The 19,431-nt window shown below is 35.8% G+C and overlaps 1 protein-coding gene across 1 annotated transcript in view; it reads right to left on the reverse strand.

Moving 5' to 3' along the window:
* The window catches only part of F13B (coagulation factor XIII B chain), a 32,689-nt gene that overhangs the window by 3,452 nt on the left and 9,806 nt on the right, over positions 1–19,431 (reverse strand). Inside the window, exons 6-10 of the mRNA XM_033198463.1 lie at positions 19,118–19,297; positions 18,845–19,030; positions 17,544–17,726; positions 14,511–14,711; positions 12,084–12,266 (exon numbers count right to left, since the gene is read on the reverse strand). Coding sequence (XP_033054354.1) covers positions 12,084–12,266; positions 14,511–14,711; positions 17,544–17,726; positions 18,845–19,030; positions 19,118–19,297 — 933 coding nt within the window. The remainder of the gene's footprint in view (positions 1–12,083; positions 12,267–14,510; positions 14,712–17,543; positions 17,727–18,844; positions 19,031–19,117; positions 19,298–19,431) is intronic.

The following is a 19,431-nucleotide window of genomic DNA, read 5'->3' on the forward strand; positions in this document are numbered from 1 at the left end:
TCTACAAAACATGAGATTTAAATTAAAAGAAATTTAAAAGTTGATTCATGGACCTTTAACTTTCAGCTGTGGCAGAGTAGATCATACCAAACTTGGCTACGACACAGTAGATCATACCAAACTCGGCTACCACAGAGTAGATTATATCAAACCAGCACTTCTATTAAGAAACCAAAAATCTGAAAAACAGGGAAACAAGCAAGCATTTCAAGGTATCAGAAAACCTCCAAGGAACTTAGTCAAGGAACTAAGGTTCTGGAAAAAATGTATTCAGCTGAGTTAAACATCTATGTGAGGCTGGGCGCGGTGGCTCACTCCTGTAATCCCAGCACTTTGGGAGGCCAAGGCGGGTGGATCATCTGAGGTCAGGAGTTTGAGACCAGCCTGGCCAACATGGCAAAACCCCATCTCTACTGAAAATAAAATAAAATAAAATAAAACAAAACAAAATATACAATAAAATAAAATATAAATAAAATAAAATAAAATAAAATAAATCCAGGCATGGGGGCGCTTGCCTGTAATCCCAGCTACTCAGGAAAGCTGAGGCAGAAGAATTGCTTGAACCTGGGAGGTAGAGGTTGCAGTAAGCCGGGATCGTGCCACTGCACTCCAGCCTGGGCGACAGAAGGAGAGTCTGTCAAAAAAATTCTATGTGCCATTTTTTCTCTTGAGGTGATCGTTGACTCTAAGTCTGAGAGATTAGGTGATAGAGAATGGCCAGGATAGGCATAGAACCAGCAGAACTTGTGAAAATCTCATCATAGAGTTGAAGACAGGAAAATGAGAATTTGGTAAACCAAGGCAGCAGGACTTGAAAAGGAAAGAACTTAGAAGGATAGAAGGTGTAGAGATATGAGCTTGAGGCTCTGCGCTAGCTTTTCCCTGAGGTACTGCTTATGCCTGACTTGTATAGAGTCATAGGATGAGAAACCAAGCAGAAAGTAAATACAAACTTACAGTGGGCATTTGGCAGTCTCCCAGTAATATCAGAGACATTCAAGGAGAAAAAGCTTTAATAAACACAACAAACAAACTCTCTGTGAAGAGCCCTGGAGAGTTACGGTCTGTGAGAAAAGGCAAACAGAGGTCTGAAAACAAATGTAGAGAAAGCTTTATTTCACATTGTATTGAAACCAACTGCCTCTACCCTAATCATCAGCCAGAGGATGAGATGAGTATTCTTTGGAGTAAGTTGACATCATCCAAACCTCCTAAAATTTTCCATATATAATATTTGAAATTCAATCAACTGTTAACAAAAATATCAAGAATTTGGGGCTAGAAAATAGTTCCAGATATTGGAGTTTGCAGATAAGCCTTAATAAAAAGTATGAATTATATGTTCAAGAAGTTGATGTTAAGATAGGATCTTTCATCAAATAACTCAAAGCTACAAAAAGAAAATATGAAATAGAAATGCAAAGATAATCGCTGAAATTGAGAACTCAAAAGATGAGTTTAAAGCAGATTGGATACATCTAAAGAGAGGATTATTAAACCAGAAGAAAATTGCCAAATTGAAACAAAGAAACGATACAACGAGAAAATAACCAAAAAAATTACTACTGTAAAACAAGAAGAAAATCAGAGAAAATATAGATTTAAAGAGACAATGGCATAGCAAAAAGATGTAATATATGTATTATGGAATCACAGCCAAGGAGTGGGAAATGTCCACTTTAAAAGATATTAGCCAAACATTTCTAAAACCCATGAAGGATATCAAGCACATCAAGATTCAAGGAATGCTACTAACTTGAAGAATAAAATGCACAAAGAAACCCACATCTAGGCCAACATAAATAATTTGCTGAGATTAAAAACAAAGAGAAATGTTAAAAACAGCAGAGAAAAAAAAGATACATTACATTCAAAAAGTATTATTAAGAATGGCATTTGATTATTTAACAAAAACTATAAAAACCAGAAAAGGATGAAATGACACTTTTTTTTTTTTGAGATGGAGTCTTGCTTGTCGCCCAGGCTGGAGTGCAGTGCCGATTCTTGGCTCACTGCAAGCTCCGCCTCACAGGTTCATGCCATTCTCCTGCCTCAGCCTCCTGAGTAGCTGGGACTACAGGCGCCCACCACCATGCCCGCTAACTTTTTTTGTATTTTTAGTAGGGGCAGGGTTTCACCATGTTACCCAGGATGGTTTTGATTTCCTGACCTCGTGATCTGCCCACCTCGGCCTCCCAAAGTGCTGGAATTACAGGCGTGAGCCACTGCACCCAGCCAAAATAACAGATTTTAAAGCCCTGAAAGAAAATAAGGGCTAGGTTAGAATTCTATATCAGGCAAAAATATCCTTCAAAATTGAAGGAAAATAAAGACATTTGCAGACTTAAAAAAAACTGAAAAAATAATAAAGAAATAATAGTTTTCAAGCAAAAGTAAAATTATCCCAGCGAGAAACAGAGAAAAACAGGAAAAGATGAGGAGAAAATGCATTGATAAATATATAGGTAAATCTAAAAGAAGATAGTTGGACAAGACAATAATGTCAATCATATTTTTTGGATTTAAAATACATGTAGAATTAAAATACATGATATAGTAATACAAAATGTTGGAAGAGTAAATAATTAGTGTTTTAAAGTCCTAGAGAAGTGATAAAAGTTCTAATATATATTGGATTGAATTAATAAAGATTGTATGATATAATCTCTATGATAATGGTTAAGAAAAAATGACAGGAAAGTATAATTAACCAGCTAATAGAGGATGAAATAGTTTAACAAAAAATAGATTTATCCATAAGAAAGTAAAAATATTTTTAAAAAGAAAAAATAATAGAGAACAAGCTGGGCACCATGACTTATATCTGTAATCCAGCACTTTGGAAGGCCAAAGCGGGAGAATCACTTGAGCCCAGGAACTCAAGACCACTCTGGGCAACATAAGGTGACACCATCTCCACTAAAAATAAAAATAAAAAAAATAGCTGGGTGTGGTGGCGCATGCCCTGTCTCTACAAAAAAAAAAGAAAAATCTAAAAATTTGCTAGGTGTGGTCCCAACTACTAAAGAGACTGAGGTGAGAGGTCATTTAAGCCCAAGGTCAGGGCACTCCAGCCTGGGCAACAAATGAGACCCTGTCTCTCTGTATATATATCCATCCACCTATCTATCGGTAGACCAGCCTAAGCAACATAAGGAGATTTCATCTCCATAAAAAATGAACATAAAAAAATAGCTTGATGTGGTGGCACACACCCTGTCTCTATAAAAAAAATTATATATAAAATATATATACATTTCTAGATGTGTCTACATAGATACAGAGATATTGAGAGAGAGAGACAGAGACTGTTTCTCCTTTGTTGCCCAGGCTGGAGTTCCTTAGAAACAAATCTCTCTCTCTCTCTCTTTCTATATATATATATATATGTGTGTGTGTGTGTGTGTGTGTGTGTATGTATATATATGCATATATGTATGTATGTGTGTGGGTCGGTTCCAAGATGGCCGAATACGAACAGCTCCGGTCTGCAGCTCCCAGCAAGATAGACAAAGAATACGGGTGATTTCTGCATTTCCAACTGAGGTACCTGGTTTATCTCATTGGGACTGGCTAGACAGTGGGTGCACCCCACAGAGGGCGAACTGAAGCAGGGTGGGGCATCACTACACTTGGGAGCGCAAGGGGTCAGGGGATTTACCTTTCCTAGCCAAGGGAAGCCGTGACAGACTGCACCTGGAGAAACGGTACACTTCTGACCAAATACTGTGCTTTTCCCACAGTCTTAGCAATCAGAAGACCAGGAGATATCCTCCCTTGCCTGGCTTGGTGGGTCCCACACACACGGTGCCTTGCTCACTGCTAGTGCAGAAGTATGAGATCAACCTGCGATGCTGCAGCTTCACTGCAGGAAGTGGTATCTGCCATTGCTGTGGCTTGAGTAGCTCACAGTGGAAACAAAGCGTCCAGGAACCTCGAACTGGGCAGAGCCCACCACAGCTCAGCAAGGCCTACTGCCTCTCTAAATTCCACCTCTAGGGACAGGGCATGGCAAGACAAAAGGCAACAGAGGGCTTCTGCAGGCTTAAATGGTCCTCTCTGATAGGTCTGAAGAGAGCAGTGGCTCTCTCAGCATGGTGTTCAAGCTCTGAGAATGGACAGACTGCCTCCTCAAGTGGGTCCCTGACCTCCATGTAGCCTAACTGGGAGACACTTCCCAGTAGGGGCCAACAGATACCTCAAACAGGCAGGAGCCCCCCTGGGATGAAGCTTCCAGAAAAAGGATCTGGCAGCAATGTTTGCTGTTCTGCGGTCTCCACTGGTGATACCCAGGAAAACAGGATCTGGAGTAGACCTCCAGGAAATTCCAACAGACCTGCAGCTGAGGGGTCTGACTGTTAGAAGAAAAACTAACAGACAGACAGGAATAGCATCAACATCAACAAAAAGGGCATCCACAGCAAAATACCATCTGTAGGTCACCAACATCAAAGACCAAATATAGATCAAAAACCACAAAGATGGGGAGAAACCAGAGCAGAAAAGATGAAAATTCCAAAAACCAGAAGGCCTCTTCTCCTCCAAAGGATTGCAGCTCCTTACCAGCATGGGAACAAAACTGGACAGAGAATGAGTTTGACGAGCTGACAGAAGTAGTCTTCAGAAGGTTGGTAATAACAAACTTCTCCGAGCTAAAGGAGCATGTTCTAACCCATCACAAGGAAACTAAAACCTTGAAAAAAGGTTAGATGAATGACGAGCTAGAATAAAAACTGTAGAGAAGACCTTAAATGACCTGATGGAGCTGAAAAACACAGCACGAGAACTTCATGACGCATGCACAAGCTTCAATAGTCAATTTGATCAAATGGAAGAAAAGGTATCAGTGATTGAAGATCAAATTAATTAAGCGAGAAAACAAGATTAGAGAAAAAAGAGTGAAAAGAAATGAACAAAGCCTCCAAGAAATATGGGACTATGTGAAAAGAACAAATACATGTTTGATTTCTGTACTGGAAAGTGATGGAGAGAATGGAACAAGTTAGGAAACACTCTTCAGGATATTATCCAGGAAAACTTCCCTAACCTAGCAAGGCAGGCCAACATTCAAATTCAAGAAATACAGAGAACACCACAAAGATACTCCTCGACAAGAGCAACTCCAAAACACATAATTGTCAGATTCACCAAGGTTGAAATGAAGAAAGAAATGTTAAGGGCAGCTGGAGAGAAAGGTTGGGTTACCCATATAGGGAAGCTCATCAAACTAACGGAAGATCTCTCGGCAGAAACTCTACAAGCCAAAAGAGAGTGGAGGCCAATACTCAACATTCTTAAAGAAAGAATTTTCAACCCAGAATCTCATATCCAGCCAAATTAAGCTTCATAAGTGAAAGAGAAATAAAATCCTTTACAGACAAGCCAATGCTTAGAGATTTTGTCACCACTGGGCCTGCCTTACAAGAGCTCCTGAAGGAAGCATTAAACATGGAAAGGAATAACTGGTACTACTCATTGCAAAAACATGCCATATTGTAAAGACCATTGATGCTATGAAGAAATTGCATCAATTAACTCATAAAATAACCAGTTAACATCATAATGACAGGATCAAATTCACACATCATGATACTAACCTTAAATGTAAATGGGCTAAATGCCCCAATTAAAAGACACAGACTGGCAAATTGGATTGAGTCAAGACCCATCAGTGTGCTGTATTCTGGAGACCCATGTAATGTGCAAAGACATACATAGGCTCAAAATAAAGGAGTGGAGGAAGATCTACCAAGCAAATGGAAAGCAAAAAAAAGCACAGTTTGCAATCCTAGTCTCTGATATAACACACTGTAAACCAGCAAAGATCAAAAGAGACAAAGAAGGCCATTACATAATGCTAAAGGGATCAATTCAACAAGAAAGAGCTAACTATCCTAAATATATATGCACCCAATACAGGAACACCCAGATTCATAAACCAAGTCCTTAGAGACCTACAAAGAGACTTAGACATTCACTCAATAATAATGGGAGACTCTAACACCCCACTGTCAACATTAGGCAGATCAGTGAGACAGAAGGTTAGCAAGGATATCCAGGATTTGAACTGAGCTCTGGATCAAGTGGACCTAATAGACATCTACAGAACTCTACATCCCAAATCAACAGAATATACACTCTTCTTAGTACCACATCACACTTATTCCAAAGTTGACCACATAATTAGAAGTAAAACACTCCTCAGCAAATGTAAAAGAACAGCAATCACAGCAAACTGTTTCTCAGACCACAGTGCAATCAAATTAGAACTCAGGATTAATAAACTCACTCAAAACTGCACAACTACATGGAAACTGAACAACCTGCTCCTGAATGACTACTGGGTAAATAACAAAAAGAAGGCAGAAATAAAGATGTTCTTTGAAACCAATGAGAACAAGGACACATTTGTTCTCTGTGACACATTTAAAGCAGTGTGTAGAGGGAAATTTATAACACTACATGCCCACAAGATAAAGCAGGAAAGATCTAAAATCTACACCCTAACATCACAACTAAAAGAACTAGAGAAGCAAGAGCAAACAAATTCAAAAGTTAGCAGAAGGCAAGAAATAACTAAGATCAGAGCAGAACTGAAGGAGACAGAGACACAAAAACCCTTCAAAAAATCAATGAATCCAGGAGTTGGTTTTTTGAAAAGATCAACAAAATTGATAGACCACTAGCAAGACTAATAAAGAAGAAAAGAGAGAAGAATCAAATAGACATAATAAAAAATGACAAAGGGGATATCATCACCAATCCCACAAAAATACAAACTACCATCAGAGAATACTATAAACACCTCTATGCAAATAAACTAGAAAATCTAGAAGAAATGGCTAAATTCCTGGACATATACACCCTCCCAACACTAAACCAGGAAGAAGTTGAATCTCTGAATAGACCAAAAACATGTTCTGAAATTGAGGCAATAATTAATAGCCCTCCAACCAAAAGAAGTCCAGGACCAGACGGATTCACAGTCGAAGTCTACCAGAGGTACAAAGAGGAGATTGTACCATTCATTCTGAAATGATTCCAATCAACAGAAAAAGAGGGACTCCTCCCTAACTCACTTTATGAGGCCAACATCATCCCAATACTGAAGCCTGGCAGAGACATAACAAAGACATAGAATTTTAGGCTGATATCCATGAAGAACATCAATGCAAAAATCCTCAATAAAATACTGGTGAACTGAATCCAGCAGCACGTAAAAAAGCATATCCACAATGATCAAGTCAGCTGCATCCCTGGGATGCAAGGCTGGTTCAACATATGCAAATCAATAAACATAATCCATCACATAAACAGAACCAGTGAAAAAACCACACGATTACATCAATAGATACAGAAAATGTCTTTGACAAAATTCAACAGCCTTCATGCTAAAAACTCTCAATAAACTAGATATTGATGGAATGTATCTCAAAATAATAAAAGCTATCTATGACAAACCAACAGACAATATCATACTGAATAGGCAAAAATTGGAAGCATTCCCTTTGAAAACTGGCACAAGACAAGGATGCGCTCTCTCACCACTCCTATTCAACACAGTGTTGGAAGTTCTGGCTAGGACAATCAGGCAAGAGAAAGAAATAAAGGGTATTCAATTAGGAAAAAAGGAAGTCAAACTATCTCTGTTTGCAGATGACATGACTGTATATTTAGAAAACCCCATTGTCTCAGCCCCGAATCTCCTTAAGCAGATAAACACCTTCAGCAAAGTCTCAGGAGACAAAATCAATGTGCAAAAATCACAAGCATTCCTATACACCAATAACAAACAGAGAGCTAAATCATGAGTGAACTCCCATTCACAATTACTACAAAGAGAATAAAATACCTTGGAATCCAACTTGCAAAGGATGTGAAGGAACTCTTCAAGGATAACTACAAACCACTGCTCAACAAAATAGAAGAGGACAAGAACAAATGGAAGAGCATTCCATGCTCATGGATAGGAAGAATCAATATCATGGAAATGGCCACACTGCCCAAGGTAATTTATAGATTCAGTGCTATCTCCATCAACCTACCACTGACTTTCTTCACAGAATTGGAAAAAACTACTTTAAAGTTCATATGGAACCAAAAAAGAGCCCACATAGCCAAGACAATCCTAAGCAAAAAGAATAAAGGATGGAGGCATCATGCTACCTGACTTCAAATTATACTATAAGGCTATAGAAAACAAAACAGCATGGTACTGGTACCAAAACAGATACATAGACCAATGGAACAGAACAGAGACCTCAGAAATACCACCACTCATCTACAACCATCTGATCATTGACAAACCTGATAAAAACCTGCAATGAGGAAAGGATTCCCTATTTAATAAATGGTGCTGGGAAAACTGGCTAGCCATATGTAGAAAGCTGAAACTGGATCCCTTCCTTATACCTTATACAAAAATTAATTCAAGATGGAATAAAGACTTAAATGTTAGACCTAAAAACCATAAAAACCCTAGAAGAAAATCTAGACAATATCATTCAGGACATAGACATGGGCAAAGACTTCATGACTAAAACATCAAAAGCAATGGTAACAAAAGCCAAAATTGACAAATGGAATCTAAATGAACTGAAGAGTTTCTGCACAGCAAAATAATCTACCATCAGAGTGAGGAGGCAACCTACAGAATGGGAGAAAATTTTTGCAATCTAGCCATCTGACAAAGGGCTAATATCCAGAATCTACAAAGAACTTAAGCAAATTCACAAGAATAAAACAACCCCATCAAAAAGTAGGCAAAGGATATGAACAGATACTTCTTAAAAGAAGACATTTATGCAGCCAATAGACAAATGAAAAAATGCTCGTCATCACTGGTAATCAGAGAAATGCTAATCAAAAGCACAATGAGATATCGTATCATGCCAGTTACAATGGTGATCATTAAAAAGTCAGGAAACAACAGATGCTGGAGAGGATGTGGAGAAATAGGAACACTTTTACACTGTTGGTGGGAGTATAAATTAGGTCAACCATTGTGGAAGACAGTGTGGCGATTCCTCAAGGATCTATAACTAGAAATACCATTTGATCCAGTGATCCCATTACTGGATATATTCCCAAAGGATTATAAATCATGCTACCATAAAGACACATGCACATATATGTTTATTGTGGAACTATTCACAATAGCAAAGACTTGGAACCAACCCAAGTGTCCATCAATGATAGACTGGATTAAGAAAATATGGCACATATACACAATGGAATGCTGTGCACCCATAAAAAGGAATGAGTTCATGTCCTTTGCAGGGACATGGATGAAGCTGGAAACCATCATTCTGAGAAAACTATCACAAGGACAGAAAACTAAACACTGCGTGTTCTTGTTCATAGGCAGGAGTTGAACAACAGAACACTTGGACACAAGGCAGGGAACATCACACACCAGGGCCTGTCGTGTAGTTGGGGGTTGGGGGAGGGATAGCAATAAGAGAAATACCTAATGTAAATGACAAGTTGATGGGTGCAGCAAACGAATATGGCACATGTATACCTATGTAACAAACCTGCACTTTGTGTGCATGTATCCTAGAACTTAAATTATAATAAAACACACACACATATATATGGAGAGAGAGAGAGAGAGAGAGATGACCAATAGGATATACATGGAGTATAGTAACATACACCTAGTATAGAAAGATGAGGTATAAACTGAAATATATTAGTAATTACATGAATACGTAAATGAACTAAATATTCCATTATAAAGAAAAATTATAAACTGCATAAGTATATTTTAAAATAAGCTATATATTGCTTATAAGAGATGCACACTAAAAGTAAGAACCCAGAAGTTTGAAAGTTAAGGGATGGAAAAATGTGTACTATGTAAATGCTTGTCAAAAACCCTTTGGTGCAGCTAAAGGAAACTTCAAGTCCAAAAAAAAAAAAAGGCATTACTATATATGAAGGAGGTCTTTTAAAATTAGACTATGCCAGTACACCAAGATTTAGTGTCCCAATTTGTGTGTGTACCTAATGAAATAGCATCGAAATACAAAAGCAAAAATTGACAGAACTAAAATACGAAATGTTTTACAATGCCAAGTGAGACTTTAACATGCTTCTCTCAGTCATTGATAGAAAACAAACACACACAAATCAGTACAGCTTTGGATTAACTTAAACATAAAAAAAAAATTCAATCCAATTTGCATGTATAAAGCAGTGAACCCAACAGTGACAAAGTTAACTTTTTTCAAGTACAAAAATAACATTTACCTAAAGCAAATATATGCTTGTTATAAAGCAAATATCAACAAATTTTAAAGTGTAGATATCATTCAAAATATGTCTTAATTGAATTAAACTAGAAATCAATAACCAAAAGAAAACTAGAAAATCCCCTAAATATTCAGAACTTTAAAAAGAAACTTCTAAATGATGCAGAGCACACAGAATGCATCAAAATGAATACTATAAAATTTTTGAGCTGAATGATAGTAAAAATCCAAGATATAAAAATGGGTTGGATGAAGTTAAAGTTGTACTCAGAGAGAAATTTCTATTTTTAAATTCATTTTTTTAGAAAAAATATAAATGCTGAAAATCAGTAATCTATGTATGCATCTAAACAAGCCAGAAAAAGAGTAACAAAAGAAATCCAAGAAAATAGAAGAAAGAAAATAATAAAGATAATAGCATAATTAATAAAATAGAAAGCAAAATTTGATCAATCAACAAATGCAAATGTTGGTTGTTTGAAAACACTAGCAAAATATGTAGACCCTTAGTAAGGCATATCCAGACAGGTACATGTTAATAGAAGTAATAATAAAAGATACATCAATAAAAACATCAGAAAGAGGATAGGGAGATGTCATAACTACTTTATGTTACTGGATTTGACAATGTAGTTGTAATGAACAAATCAAGAAGCCACTCTCTATCAAAACTGATAGAAGAAGAAATAATTACCGTTATTTGTTAAACAAATTGAAGCTGTCAATTTGCCTTTTCACAGAAAAACTCAAGTCTCAGATGGCTTCTCTGGTTAACTCTTAAAATTATTAAGGTAGAAATAACATCGATCCAGAAAACCAGAAAAGAGGGAACGCTTCCCAATCATGGGATGAGGTCAGCACAAACTTGATATCAACCAGAAAGGAAAATAACCGACCAGTCTTTCTCATGAAAATAGATGAGCAAAATATTGATAAATAAAAATATAACATATAATATGCATAATTTATCACAACCTTGTGGAATTTCTCACAGGAATACAATCATGCTTTAACGTTCAAAAGAAGCAGTATAATTCATTAAATTACAGGGAAAAAACAAAAGTAACGATCATGAAATTATTTCAACAGATATTGCTAAAATTAAACACTGAAGATTCTTTAAAAATATTTTCTGCAAAATAGAAAGAAAGGTTTCTATACCTTTAACTTGATTTTTTTTTTTTTTAAAGTATTTATAACAACACATAGAGGTGAAGTATTGAAAGTTTTACTTGTGAGAATGGGAAACAAATAAAGATATCCACTACCTCTTCCATTCAACATTGTACTGAAGTCCTAGCCAGTGAAAGAACGTAAGAGAGATAAATAAAAGCCAGAATTGGAAATAAAAAATATTTTCTTATTATTTACAGATATGCTATTTTATGCCTCTGAGGGCCTTAATAAATGTTGTTACTCTTACTAGGATGCCTTGCTAGTAAAACATTAACTTGCTTCATCTTTCCATATTGAGTTGTCCATTTCTTTATTTCCCCATTGTACTAATGTTTTCTATTATAGTACCAATCACAATGAATGATAATTGTTAATGTTTACTCACACCACTATGACTTATTCAACTTATAGCCCCACACCAACCTGATGTGTGGTTTGCCTTTAATAAATATTTATTAGAATAAATTGAACTATAGTTATTTATGATCTAGAGGAAAGAATAGAAACCAGTGATGAAATAAGCACATGAATAAAATAACACAAATGTAGCAAATTTAGCATTATATTAGTGTTATGTTACCTCAAAAATGACAGCAAATTAAAAATATATAGTTTTACCTTGTTAGAGGCATATTTAGTAATACATACCTAAACACAATGGTGGTGTAGTCCACGTTCCCTCTAAACAATAGGCTTCCCTAGATCCTTGTAGGAAATGGTGATCAAAACATCTGTATTCTACTGAAGAGCCATTTTCATAGGTGTCTACTATTGAACTGATAATGACTCCATGTTTAATAAGTGGAGGAGATGTGCACATTCCTTTAGATTCTGCAAAAATAAGTTTTAAAGTATACAATGAATTGCTATAATGAACATCAAATACTTTGTAAGTGCTACAGAAATAAGTGGAGACATATAATATAAAGGCATTTGTTTTTTTTCAGAGACAGAGTCTTACTCTGTCGCCCAGGCTGGAGTGTGGTGGTGTGATCATGGCTCACTGCAACCTCGGCCTCCCAGGCTCAAGTGATCCTCCTGTCTTAGCCTCCCAACTAGTTGGGACTACAGGTGCATTTTTCTTGTGTAGAGACAGAGTCTTACTATGTTGCTCAGGCTGGTCTTGAATTCCTGGACTCAAGAAATCTGCCCATCTTGGCCTCCCAAAGTGCTGGGATTACAGGCATGAGCCACTGCACCTAGCCATAAAGGCATTTTTTAGGCAGTTCTGAAACATTTTTAAAATACTGAAAATATTTTTGCAATAATATTATACCATACTATTTATTTTCATAATTAGAATCACATATTATAGCATTTACATACGTATTTAAAACTATCAGAGTATTAACAATCATTATTTTATTTCTCCCTAAGTCTATGGGATTTTTCTAGAAGCCATGCTTTCTGTATATATTATCTTCTTTTTCTTCCTTATTAAAAGTAATGGTTCTTATATCCAGGCAGTACTGAGACAATGGGTCCCCAGAAAGCCCTAAGTAGAGCAATGCTTTACAGTGTTTGTTGTTGAGTGTTCACAAGAAGGTGATAAATTCTCTGATAGTCTGGCAACATTTATAAAGCCTCTTGATTTTTTGCCTTTAATTCCAATAAGTCATAAAATTGACTTATTGGAATTAAAAGACGTCAGCATGGCCATCCTATATTGGTATGTATGCTGATTGAAATTTGGAAGTTGGATCACTCCTCTCAACTTTATAGATTAGAAGATGATGGTGGTGAATTGGGGTCATAGGTATAAATTTTCTCTAAAGATCTGTGATGTTGAGCTTTTTCTCATATATTTATTTGCCACATAAATGTCTTCTTTTGAGAAGTGACTGTTCATATCCTTTGCCCACTTTTTGATGGGTTGTTTGTTTTTTTCTTGTAAATTTGTGTTAAGTTCCATGTATATTCTGGATCTTAGACCTTTGTCAGATGTATAGATTGCAAAAATCTTCTCCCATTCTGTAAGTTGCCTGTTCACTCTGAGGATAGTTAATTTTGCTATGCAGAAGCTCTTTAGTTTAATTAGATCTCATTTGCCAGTTCTGGCTCTCATTGCAATTGCTTTTGGCATTTTCATCATGAAGTCCATGCCTATGTCCTGAATGGTATTGCCTAGGTTTTCTTCTAGAGTTTTTATGGTTTTGGATTTTGCATTTAAATCTTTAATCCATCTTGAGTTAATTTTTGTATAAGGTATATCCACAGTGAGATACCATCTCACACCAGTCAAAACGGCAATTACTAAAAAGTCAAGACACAATATATGCTGGTGAGGCTGGGGAGAAATAGGAATGCTTTTACACTGCTAGTGGGAATGTAAATTAGTTCAATCATTGTGGAATACAGTGTGGTGATTCCTCAAGGATCTAGAACCAGAAATACAATTTGATGCAGCGATTCCATTACTGGATATGTACCCAAAAGAATATAAATCATTCTACTATAAAGACACATGCACACATATGTTTACTGCAGCACTATTTACAATATCAAAACATGGAACCAACTCAAATGCCCATCAATTGCAGACTGGAAAAAGAAAATGTGGTACATATACACCATGGAATACTATGCAGCCATAAAAAGGAATGAGATCATGTCCTTTGCAGGGACATGGATGAAACTGGGAGCCATTATCCTCAGCAAACTAACACAGAAAGAGAAAATGAAAGACCATATGTTCTCACTCACAAGTAGGAGTTGAACAATGAGAACACATGGACATAGGGATGGGAACAACACACACTGGGTCCAGTCAGAGGGTGAGAGGTGAGGGGAGGGAGAACATAAGGACAAATAGCTAATGCATGTGGGGCTTAAAACCTAGATGACAGGTTGATAGGTACAGCAAACCACCATGGCACACGTATACCTATGTAACAAACCTGCACATTCTGCACTTGTATCCCAGAACTTAAAGTAAAATAAAAATAAAATAAAACGAAATTTAAAAGAATAATAATAATAAAAAAAGAAAAATAACAACAAAATATAAATAAATTTTCAACCCAGGTAGCAGATATTGATCAAGTAAGATACTTGCAGAGAACATTATTATTTTACCTTTTCTAGTACATAAAGGATATTTCACTTCTCCTCTGTTGCACTGCACAGATAATTCAGACAATGGGGTTAATGGAGATAAGTCAAATCCCTGTTTACATACAAAATCTATTAAATCTCCATGTAAGACTTTCCCTTCATATTTCCACTTCATCTCTATGTTATTTCTGTTCATGTAATCCACATTAACAGTACATGGCTCTGAAAAACAAAATGCGCTTTTAAATTCTTTACTTGTCTGACAAATATAAAAGTGATATTTTTTAGAACAAAAATTATGACAAGTATCAAAAGCAATATTTTATCATTGAAATTATAATTAAGGCTTCTCACACACATATATACATATAAGAAAATACATACTTTATTACCATCAAATGAATCTATACATTACTTATTGTCATAAACTAAAACCACTTAATTTAAAAAATCAAAAATACTGTTTAAGGGCATCAATCAGTTAGATTAATAATATTTTTCTTTCTACAATATAAAAACCTTAAACTACCATGTAGAAAATAATAGAAAACCTGCTAATGAATAAAACCAAGATTCCTGCCCTCATGGAACCTGCCTTCTAATTGGGAGAAACACCTACAATACATAATAAATATAATAAAGACATAAATTGTACAATTTGTGGCTGATATGGTTTGGCTGTGCGCCTATCCAAATCTCATCTTGAATTATAGCTCCCATAATTCCCACATGTCATAGGAGGAACCTGGTTGGAGGTAATTGAATCCTGGGGTGGGTCTTTCCCGTGCTGTTCTCATTACAGTGAATAAGTCTCATGAAATCTGATGGTTTTATAAAGGGGAGTTTCCCTGCACACAATCTCTTGCCTGCCTCCATGTACAACATGCCTAGCTTCTCCTTTGCCTTCCGTCATGATTATGAGGCCTCCCCAGCCATGTGGAACTGTGAATGCATTTAATTTCTTTCCTTTATAAATTATCCATCTCAGGTATGTCTTTAGTAGCAGCATGAGAACAGACTAACACAGTGACCATCTTTAAACTACAGCACAAGATAACTTGGATGAAAAAAAGCGTACTGGATGGGGAGGGGGTAACAAAAGAGCTAGGTGAAGAGAAGTTGCACTTTTCAGTAAGGTGATTAGGGTAGGCCTAAATAAGAAGTAATATTTTCACAAAAGCTTGAAGGAGACTGAGTGAACCTTGTCATTTTCTTATGAAAGAGTGTCCCACCCAAGCAAAGGGAACAACCAGTGCAAAGGCCCTGAAGTGAGAGCATTCTTGGCTTGTTTGTGGAAGAGTAAGGAGACCAGAAAGAATGGAGTGATTAGAGCAGGGAAGGGAGTATGGAGAGGTTAGAGAGACTCTTAATGTCTGAAATAATAATTCCTATGGGGAAAATTCTATGCTTTATCATACCATTGTGAATTTGTACTGATAGCCTTTCCAGTTTCAATATGTAAGAAAGATATACAAATCCCCTTTCTCTTGCCCTAGTAACAATGATTAATCTTCATTTGATATTTCCTTTGATTCATTAGGACCAAACCTAACTCTCTTGAGGCGGTTGTTCCAGATATAGAATGATGTATTTCCTTTAATGTTGTTATGTGCTTATGAACTTGTTTCATCACTAGCTTTGCCATAAATAATTTAATCTAGTCTTTGTCCTTAGAGATTACTGTATCTCCACTCAGTGTGATATCAACCAAATCATCAAAAACTTAATATCAAAAACAGTTATTAAAATATGAGAGCAATAGAAAAATTCTACATGAATATGTTTCTGTATCTGAATTTGAATGGGAACAGCCTCCTAAGAATTACTTGAAAGGTGGAAACTACTAACAAAAGGTTGGAAGAGCTCAAAACTTAAAACAGACACATATATACTTAAAAATGCTATAAATAAAAAGAAATTAAAAATAATTGCAATAAACACGATTCTCAATTGGATAAAATAATTTATATAGATATAGGTCTTATAACTATGAAAAATGGCTAAACTATGAATAATTAATTCATGAAAAAAACCTGTGGCCACTAGAAAGTTAAAAAATTCCAAATTAATTAATTCTTAAATAAATCAAATTAAAATAATTGTGCTTGCCTGCTTAACAAAAAGTGTTAAGATTAAAATATTCAAAGTTAACAAAGATTAGGACAATTACTACTTTAATTCACTTATAGTAGGGTTAACAAATCAGAACAAACTTTCTGATAGACAATTTGGCAATTAATAGAAAAAGAATTAAAATTCCCAATCTCATGATAACTAGTTTTAATAAAAATAAATGTGTTTAACATGTGCAAAGATTTACTTGAAACTATACTGTTTGGAATACAAAAATGTTGAACACTAAACATCCATCAGTAAACTGGCTAAATTACACATGTGTATCTGCATTATGGAATACTATGCAGCCATTAAAGTATATATTGTAGAAGTATGACAAACCATGCTTATAATACATTTTGAGTGAAAAAATCTAAGATATATACCTCTGCATCATATCATAGCATTTTTGTGGAGTGTGTGTGTGTAAAACATTTAGAAGACCATTTATTATCTAAGTCATTAGCAAACACTTTATATAATCAACAAGATGTAACAAATGTGTCCATTTGGATGAGGATGCAGTGGTAAAAAGCTATTAGCAACATACTCTACCAAGGAAAGAATAGGATTAATTATTTTTCTCTAAATGACATTCTGAGGGCAATACAGGCAGGGATATTGAGGGCTACATACTAGGGAGAGAATTTCAGCTAGGAAAAAGACAACCCAAAAAGTAATTGGTAACAAAAATGTGAATATACTTAATGCCACTGAATTGTACACTGAAAAGTGGCTAAAGTAAATTTTATATTATGCATAATTTACCACAATAAAAAAAACACTAATATTTTAGGGACTTTCTACTTAAAGAACTGAGATTTTTCACACTTGTGAAAAAAATGATTTATACAAAATCATCATTTTCATGATATAAAACACTACAAGAAAATCACATAAAAGTACGAACATAAACATTCAATGTGCTCTCTTTCTTACCCAAGCAAACAGGTGGGGGTGACCATTTTCCTTGTTCACAGCGAGATATTTTTGATCCCCTCAGCAAGTAATATTCATTGCATCTGTATTCCACTGAGGATCCTGCTGCATAGCTTGCCAGTAACCCATCGGCAACAGCCCCATTCATTACAACAGGAGGATGCTTACAATTCTCATTATTTTCTAAGAAAAGAGGTTGTTTTAAATTAATATGAGCTCAAAACAATATACTATAGTAACTCATACTGTAGTGTCTCAGTATTTGTATTATATAATTTAGGGCAATTGTTTTATAAATTCCTTACAAATATGAAAAAAGTTTTTCAGCTCAAATATTTTTAAAATTTGCTAAGCAAGAGTTGACAGCAAATATGTTGCCTAAAAACAACTATACGTATTTTTTCTCTTTTCTCAATTGTGAAAGAATTATGATATAGACACATCTTAAATCTATGGAATGAGAAACTATTCTTCAACCTAAAGATTATGGTCAATTCTAAAATTCCTCTTTGGCATTAACCCATTTTTATTTTCTTCTTTCTCATTCCTTTTCATCTGAGGTCTCAATCGACCCACGGAGGAAATATCCATTTTTTTCCCTCTTTTTGGTATCTTTCTCTTACTCTGTAAATTTCTTTAGCATCCTTCATAGCTTTTGTCTTATTCAATAAATATCCTATATAAACATGTGTGTGAAGATCTCGCTGTGATCTGATTAAGAAATGAGAAAGATGACAGGAAGAGTAGCCCCCAGGACTGATAGTGTAGCCTGATGGTGCCCTTCAGTAAAATCAAAGACCAGGGACGTGTCTCAGAAGGGCATAAAATTCAGAATGGCCAGATGCAAAATATCGGCAGGACTTACCCAAGGTCAAGAACAGAATGCTCTACCCTAACTTTGTAGGACACATGGGGAGAAGAAGCAGATAATGCTTATGGCCAGCCACTCAATCCACCATGCCCTTATTTACTTCTCTAATGAAGCACGTCATCATTTGTGTGCTGTCATTTAGAACTTACAGGTCATGGCATGACATAGATAAGATAACTGTGCTTAGCACTAGTGTTCAAAAAGTTTTTTTTTTTTTTAAGAATTCTTTACATTGACTTAAATTCTATAGATGGCTACACACACACACACACACACGCACACATGCAAAGCAGAAGAGTAGGTGCTGTAGCAATGCGTTTCTAATTTGCCTAAGCAGTGGTCTCTTCCTAGGAATATGCAGATTAAAGTAACAGAATGGAAAATTTTACACCGTAAGTTTAGCTACTGATGGCAAATACAGCATACATACCAACACACTCAGGAGCAATTGTCCATTTTCCATGATTACAAGTTACCTCATTCGATCCACGGAGAAGGTAGCCGCTTCTACATGCATATGTCACTTTATCCCCATTGTAATAAATCTTAGAGTGTAAATTTGCTGCGCCATTTTCAATGAAGGGTGGTTCCTCACAGGCTACCCTCTCCTGTCCTTCTGAAAAGGTACAGTTGAAAGAGAACAGACCATTTAGCTACACATGCAGATTTCATTTTAGCAAAGCTTCTTCAAGGTGTTACTAACCAATGCATTTTGGAGGTTCTGTCCATTTTCCATTTTCACAACGTATTTCTTCTGACCCATGGATCACAAAATTAAGTTCACATTCTATATGAACTATTTCTCCATGACGATAAGTTGTTGAATGTGTTTGAATTTTGGAGTTTATGGGCAGAGGTGGAGGAGGACATCTGTTTCTTCTTCCTTATGGAAAAAAAATCAGCACCTTTAGTCATATAATTACAAAAATAATAAAGATTAAATAAAAAGATCCATTGTGTCAAGCATCATAGAGAATATGACAGACTGATTCTAGGAGCATTCCTTTGATTCCCACC

This window comes from Trachypithecus francoisi, unplaced genomic scaffold, assembly GCF_009764315.1.
Source record: "Trachypithecus francoisi isolate TF-2019V2 unplaced genomic scaffold, Tfra_2.0 Lachesis_group5, whole genome shotgun sequence".
Classification (NCBI taxonomy): Eukaryota; Metazoa; Chordata; class Mammalia; order Primates; family Cercopithecidae; genus Trachypithecus; species Trachypithecus francoisi.